Source organism: Telmatherina bonti (assembly GCF_933228915.1).
Source record: "Telmatherina bonti genome assembly, chromosome: 17".
Classification (NCBI taxonomy): Eukaryota; Metazoa; Chordata; class Actinopteri; order Atheriniformes; family Telmatherinidae; genus Telmatherina; species Telmatherina bonti.
In genome coordinates this window covers 35,741,996-35,750,104 of record NC_136615.1, presented here as the reverse complement: position 1 = coordinate 35,750,104, position 8,109 = coordinate 35,741,996, and the positions used below count along the sequence as shown (strand labels likewise).

Below are 8,109 nucleotides of genomic sequence, written 5' to 3'. Positions count from 1 at the left end.
TTGGTGTTTTGTTTGTTGTTGTGTCTTTTTTGTTGTATTGACTTGGAGTTTCTTTGCTGAATGTGCTTTTTAAACTTTAGTTTATTTATCGTTGTTGTACAACAATAAATACGTGTTGTTTTCTAGAATGACATCCTAATGTTCATTCATGTTTCGCTCCATCTGTCATGGTGTTTGTGACCTTTTCATTTATGTAAATGATCATATTTTTCAACATTTTTCTTAGTTCAGGGACTCTGAGCACCCGAGCCACATCAACTTTAAAATACCTTCCCATCGCATGCAGATATGTACAAAAGTGCTGAAGATGTGATTTTAATGTATTGTGAGTGATGAGCGAGCTGAGTTTTACAAAGATCCCTTTCAATGCAAGTGTTGGTGAGAAAGCTTTCCAAATGTTTACAGTTATGCTTTCCATGATATTTGTAGCACGTAGAACACCCTGCAGAAAGGAGTTCATCAATTTGATGTTAAATGTCTTAGGAACTTCATCAGTCGACTCGTCTTCCCAGGAAAGGTCTTGACTGGGTGGCGTCCCTGGACTCCCATGAACATCACTGCTGTGAGAAGGATCAGCAGGTGTTTCAAAGGTTAAGTAATGACCGACATCTTTCTTCTTCTCATCACTGGTAAAAGCTGTCAGGTTGGCCATTTCCAAAAGGCTGTCATGTTTGGCAGAGGTTTCTTTTGTGTTTTCAGGAGAATCTTGGGAAGAAGCATCTTCTGAAAACGCTACCGTTTCTTCATATCCATTCTTGTGTCTCTCCTGTTCTACAACATTACCTGTTACACCAGTCACACCATCTGTTACTGGCGTATTATTCAGATAACTGGGATAATCTTGTTCAAAAGGATCTGCTTGTTCTACAATGAAATCTTCCTGTCTGTTCATGTCTATCTCTTCTTCCACAGGTTCATCTGTCATGGTGTTTGCATCCTTTTCATAAACGTAAAGGAAGACGTTTTTGTAAAGTTTTGTCCATTCAGCATCAGTTCTAATCTGAGATACTGTCAGATCCTCGACTTTGATATACGTATTGAATGCAGAAATATATGTACAAAAGTGTTGAGGATGTGATTCGGAGGTATCGAGGCTGATGAGCGAGCTGACTTTGTATTTCTGGGGTCCATTTTTTCCAGGAAGGTAGAGTTCTTGATTTGGAGTCACAAACGGTCTTTCATTTGTCTCATCAGCTGGAGGAGGTAAATAGAGTACTAACACATCAGGACAATCAAAATAAAACATCTTCCTCAACTGTAAATGGCACGTCTCGCAACCTTCCTCACGGTGGACATCACGGTGGACATTGTTCACAAATTCAATGATAAGATTTTGTAACTCGGCGTGATCCTTTGGTGGTGCGAGTTTACAGAAGTGACCCAGCTCTTTAGTTTTGCTTTTTGTGACGTGACAGTTGTCACATGTTGTGGAAAGCGCAACATCCAGCGAAGTTGAGAGAAGCTCACATCTATTTACCCAAAGCATGGCATATTTCAATAAGTCAGCCATGTTGTTCTGCTTTTCCAGGCACATTAACGGGATGTTTGCCCTTATTTCTCTCAAAGCTGAGAAGATTGCATCTGGAGAGAAACATTTCCCCGGTCTATATAAAGCTGTTACAAAGAGCCTTCTTAATGCAGGTGTCGCTGATGAAGCTTTCCAAAAGTCTTCAATTCTATCATGCGCACTTGTTGCGCGCAGAACAGATTGCAGAAAGGAGTTCATCAAGCTGTTGTTAAATGTATCAGGAAACTTGCAGATTAATGACATAAAGTCTTCGATGGAAAGTGGTGGTGCGTCCTCTTCTAAGTGTTCATATTCATCATTTGACTCGTCTTCCCAGGAAAGGTCTTGACTGGGTGGCGTCCCTGGACTCCCATGAACATCACTGCTGTGAGAAGGATCAGCAGGTGTTTCAAAGGTTAAGTAATGACCGACATCTTTCTTCTTCTCATCACTGGTAAATTCTGTCAGGTTGGCCATTTCCAAAAGGCTGTCATGTTTGGCAGAGGTTTCTTTTGCGTCATCAGGAGAATCTTGGACAGAAACATCTACTGCAATTGCTACAGTTTCTTCATGTCCATTGATGTGTCTCTCCTGTTCTACAACATTACCTGTTACACCAGTCACACCATCTGTTACTGGCGTATTATTCCAGTAACAAGATAAATCTTGTTGCAATATGTCTTTCCATCCTTCAGTATAAACATTACTTTCATAAATGTTCTCTTCTTGTCCTTGAAAACAAGAGCTGAATAGATTTCTTACAGTCTTTGGAAGAACAGCTTCCACAAGGCATCCAACAATGCAAAAAGGCATGTTGATTTAATCCCAAAGTAAATAAAATAGTAAAAACAAATCGTAAAGTACTATCTCAGTTTTGTCTGAATACACGAAAGTGATCTCTGACACTTCGGTCTTTAGCAAAGGTCGTTTGCAAAATGAATCCTTTCATCAGATGTATGGCATATCAAGGCAACTGTGACATAGAACATGACATCATCGATGATGTAATAGAGCACATTTTAATGTTCCATGTTACCAGGCAACCAGACATAATCAGTGTTCTACCATGTTGCCATAGCAGCTAGAGGCAATTATTTTTAGATTTATTTAATTTAAAAAAAACAGAAGTCTTAAAAATATTAATTAAATATATATTTTATATTATGCAAAGTATATATTACTGATATATGTTATTATTATCAAAATACATTTAATATATATATTTTTTTTAAATATATTATTAATTGTATTATTTAAGAGATAAATGCACAGTTATATTCATCTACAAATGGTCCACAGAGTTAGCATAGCAGCTAACTTTCATGTGTTGTTCATGGCAAGTAATAGAAAAATTTTAATAACTTATTGATAACAATAAGGCACAGACATAAAAAGTAAAGTTCAAACCACTTAATATTGTTTCAAACAAATGTCGAAATGAAATGAAATAAATGAAAAATACTTTATTAATCCCCAAAGAGAAATTCAATATTGTAGTGTATAATAATAATTAACATGGGCTGCACGGTGGCACAGTGGTTAGCACTGTGGCCTCACAGCAAGAAGGTCACTGGTTCAGTCCTTGGCTGGGGAGGGGTTCAGTCAGTGGCCTTTCTGTGTGGAGTTGGCATGTTCTCCCTGTGTATGCATGGGTTCTCTCCGGGTTCTCCGGCTTCCTCCCACCGTCCAAAGACATGCATGTTAGGTTAATTGGTCACTCTAAATTGCCCCTAGGAATGAGTGTGAGCATGAGTGGTTGTTCGTCTCTCTGTGTGTTCCTGTGATGGACTGGCGAGCTGTCCAGGGTGTACCCTGCCTGTCGCCCAAAGCCAGCTGGGATAGGCTCCAGCTTCCCCGCGACCCTGAATTGGATTAAGCGGTTCAGAAAATGAATGAATGAATGAATAATAATTAACTAGAGGAGGTCTTGTTCCGGAGGCTGATGGCTGCTGGCAGGAATGATCTTCTGTATCTTTCAGTCTTACATGGGACCTGAAGAAGCCTCTCACTGAACACACTTTGTTGTTTCATCACTGTGTTGTGGAGAGGGTGTGAAGAATCCTCCATCATCTTCATCAGCTTGTGCAGCATTCTTCTTTGGACAATCAGCTCCAGCGGCTCCAGAGTTACTTCAAGCACAGAAGCAGCTTTCTGGATCAGTTTGTTGATTCTCTTCAAGTCTCTGGTTCTGATGCTACTACCCCAGCAGATGCTGCAAAGCTGACTGCACTCTCCACAACAGACTTATAGAAGATATGCAACATCTTGGTGCAGACGTTAAACCATCTCAGCTTCCTTAAGAAGTACAGTCTGCTCTGACCTTTCTTGTAGATGTAGTCAGTGTTGCATTTCCAGTCCAGTTTGTTGTCCAGCTGAACTCCAAGATACTTGTATTCCTCCACCACCTCCACCTCCTCTCCCAGGATGGAAACAGTGCTTTGTTTATTCTTCTCACTCCTGAAGTCAACAATCATCTCTTTTGTTTTGCTGCTATTTAATATGAGATGATTGTCACCGCACCATTTAACAAACTGACTGACCAGTTCTCTGTACTCTGCTTCTTGTCCATCGCTGATACACCCCACAACTGCAGAGTCATCAGAGTATTTCTGCAGATGACAGGACTCAGAGTTGTACTGGAAGTCTGAGGTGTACAGAGTGAAGAGGAATGGCCAGAGTACAGTTCCTTGTGGTGCACCAGTGCTGCTGACCTCCATCTCAGACACACAACCTTTCAGTCTCACAAACTGGGGTCTGTTTGTGAGGTAGTCATAGATCCAGGTGGTTGTGGAGGTATCCACCTGGAATTTATGGAGCTTCTCACATAACAAAGCAGGCTGAATGGTATTAAAAGCACTGAGAAATGAAAGAACATGACCCTCAGAGTGCTGCCTGAATGGTCCAGATGAGAGTGTGCTCTCTGGAGCAGGTATATGATGGCATCTTCAACCCCAAGTCCATTACGATATGCAAACTGGAATGGGTCCTGAAAGGTGTTTACTTGCTTGTTGAGGTGAGCCAGTAAGAGTCTCTCCAGGACTTTCATGATGTGAGATGTCAGGGCAACTGGTCTGTAGTCACTTGGTTCAGCTGGTTGTGTTTTTTTAGGCACTGGAACAAGGCAAGAGGTTTTCCACAGCACTGGGACTCTATTTTGTCTCAGACTGGTGTTGAAAAGGTGCTGGAGAATCGGACATAGTTGTTCTGAGCAGGTCTTGAGAACTCTGGGACTGACACCATCTGGACCTGCAGCCTTGTTCTGGTTCAGTTTCTCAAGTTGCTTCATAACCTGATTGCAGGAGACAAACAAGGTGGAGGTCTCAGGATGTCCTGATGTGGAGGGAGATGAAGCTGTGTTCTGGTCCATGACTGAGCTGCAGGGTGACAGATTGGAGGCGTGACAGGAAAGCAGTGGGCTTATGGAGGGTGTGTGGTCTGTTGGGCTGGAGGTAGGGGGTGAACTGAACCTGTTGAAGAATATGTTCAGCTCATTAGCTCTGTCCAGACCTCCATCACGCTGGTCCCCCTTTAACTTGAAGCCGGTGACCTTCTTCATTCCAGACCACACATCCCTCAGGTTATTCTGCTGGAGCTGACTTTCTAACTTCTTCCTGTAGTCCTCCTTGCACTTCTTAGTTTGGGTTTTAAGTTGTTTTTGTGTTGCCCTCAATAACTCCCTGTCTCCATCCCTGAAGGCTTTCTTTTTGATGTTCAGCAGCTTTTTCAGCTCACTGGTGATCCAGGGTTTGTTATTGGGGAAGCACCTCACTGTTCTTGTTGGGACGATGCTGTCCACACAGAAGTTTATGTAATCTGTCACACACTCAGTCATGGCGTTGATGTCGTCTCCATGAGGTTCACAGAGGACGTTCCAGTCTGTAGCCTCAAAGCCTCCTCTAAGAGCATCTTCAGCTTCAGCAGACCAGATATTTATAGTCTTTGTGATGACTGGTTGCTGCTGAACGATGGGCTTGTAGGTGGAGGTGAGAAGAACCAGATTATGGTCAGATCTTCCTAAAGGAGGCAGGGCAGAACAACTGTATCCATTATTCATATTTGCATAAAATAAGTCCAACATCTTATTTTCTCTGGTGGAGCAGCTGACAAACTGCTGGAATGTTGGTAGAGTTGCAGAGAGGGAGACGTTGTTGAAGTCTCCGGAGATCACCATGAATGAGTTTGGATGCTGTGTTTGTAGCCGAGCAACGATGGAGCTGATGACGTCACAGGCTGTGTCTGGTGCGGTACCAGGTATTATATAAACCGCTACCAGAATAACACAGCTAAACTCTCTGGGTAAATAATATGGACGGAAGCTCACAGCTAACAGTTCCATGTCCCTTGTGCATATCTTCTCCTTGACAGTAACATGTCCAGGATGAAACCAACGCTGGTTAACCAGCACTGCAATTCCACCACCCTTTAGCTTTCCGCTGTGTTGTCTACTGCGGTCTGCACGGACCGTTTTAAAGCCCGGTACAGACACATTACAGTCAGGGATGTGTTCAGCCATGTCTCGGTGAAGCACATAATACTGCACTCTCTGTATTCTTTCTGAGACCTTGTTAGCATCTCGAGCTCGTCCGTTTTGTTAGCTAGTGATCTCACATTACCCATGACGACGGTCGGGAGAAATGGTTTAAATCTCCATCGCTTTCTCCTTTGTCTCACTCCCGCTCTGCATCCTCTTCTCTTTCTTTTCAACTCCATCGGGATTTGATGTGTTGTTTCGCTGATCATCCTGATTTGGGAGGGGTTAATCAGTTGATCCCGATTGTAAACAAGTCTTTCGTTGCCATGGAGACTCATCATAACAAGTCTTGAAAGAGCCAAAAATATGCAGAAAAATCTTCCTTGCAACACACCCTCCGAACCGGCATGAAATCCTCAGAAAAACATACCTAATTTGAGGTAATATCTATGTGAGAAGAGTTTGTACTTTTAAAAGAAAAAATCAAGATAGCAAGTCGGAGCTACTACAATCTGCTGCCAACAGACGGCGCAATCTAGAATGGAAATAAATATTATTATTGGCTGCACCGTGGTGCTGTGGCCTCACAGCAAGAAGGTCACTGGTTCAATCCTTGGCTGGGGAGGGGTTTGGTTAGTGACCTTTCTGTGTGGAGTTTGCATGTTCTCTCTGTGTATGCATGGGTTCTCTCCGGGTTCTCCGGCTTCCTCCCACCGTCCAAAGACATGCATGTTAGGTTAATTGGTTACTCTAAATTGCCCCTAGGAGTGAATGTGAGCGTGCGTGGTTGTTCGTCTCTGTGTGGCCCTGCGATGGACTGGCGAGCTGTCCAGGGTGTACCCTGCCTGTCGCCCAAAGACAGCTGGGATAGGCTCCAGCTTCCCCGCGACCCTGAATTGGATTAAGCGGTTCAGAAAATGAATGAATTATTAATTCTTATATATTAATTATATGGAAATACGTAATAGCTTATTATCATCTGTTTATCATGACGTCTGTAAATGTTTTGTGCATAATAGTTACTTAATGACTGATTGGATTGATGACCGATCAGATTCTAAGACCCCCGTTACTGACTGGGTTCCTGCTAAATGCTGGTCCACTCTGACTCTGTTTGAAAGCCGTTACCAGGCAACCGTACCTGCAGATACAGGTGTAGGTTACCTGTAAGTTGAGATGCTGAGGACAGCTGCTGGACTGCACACAAAACGCTGTTCGTCCAGTGAAGCAGCAGAAGCACAGGGGAGCCAGAAAACTCCATCCTGCTCAGACAAACCTCTACAGGTGGGTGAACCGAACCAGGACATTTCCAGAGTGGTTTCAATATTTTCTCTGCCATCTGGAATCAACAACTCATGTTGTTGCAGGACAAATAAGGCAATGATCCTTATTTGCACTGTATGCACATATTTAGGAGCTTGTCGGTATGTCATAACACCTTCTAAATGCTAACAGGAAACTAGAAAGATCACTCCAGAGGTAATTTATTAACATATTAGCTGTATATTGTCAACCTCTTATAATATGTAATGGCTTATAATCATATACTTAGAATATAATGGCTTATAATAATGGCCTAGGTCATATTTAAGGTTTTCTAAAGGAAACAAACTCAAGCAGAAATCTACATGAAATCAATCTGTTGTTTGATGGAAAAGTGTTTGAGCTGGTGAAAAAGCTCCCGCCTCGCCTCAGTTAAGTTGTGTGACACCTTATTAACCTGATGAGTGTTTATATGTGACTGTAATCATTATTAATGTGTGTGTTTGTCAGGAGCAGAAGATGGCTTTAGCCAGCGGTCACTGGATGGAGAAAGAAGTGAAGGGAGAACCCCCAAGTCCCAGGTGACTCGCACAGCTTTTCACAAGTCCTCCAACCCAGATAATCATATTCAATACAGTTCAGAGTTTAGGGGTAAAACCGTTTAGTAAGAAATAAAACCAGAGAGAATGTATGAAAGTAGTTATTACACACTGCAGGAGAAAATATTTGAAATTAAGATGAAATCACTGATTTATTATGGATTTTTACATAAATTCCTGAGTTAGTATTTCAGGTTATTGAGTCATCCAGCACCGTTCCTTCAGCCACACACGGGGAACCAGATGCAGGCGGTGCAGTTGTAGCTGAA

General features: G+C 42.4%; 1 protein-coding gene across 1 annotated transcript in view; it reads left to right on the top strand.

Moving 5' to 3' along the window:
- Positions 1 to 7,760: 7,760 nt before the first annotated feature.
- The window catches only part of LOC306768647 (uncharacterized protein), a gene marked incomplete at its 5' end in the record, with an annotated part of 148,799 nt that continues 148,450 nt past the window's right edge, over positions 7,761 to 8,109 (top strand). Inside the window, one exon of the mRNA XM_079257060.1 lies at positions 7,761 to 7,822. Within this exon, the coding sequence (XP_079113186.1) occupies positions 7,761 to 7,822 (62 nt within the window). The remainder of the gene's footprint in view (positions 7,823 to 8,109) is intronic.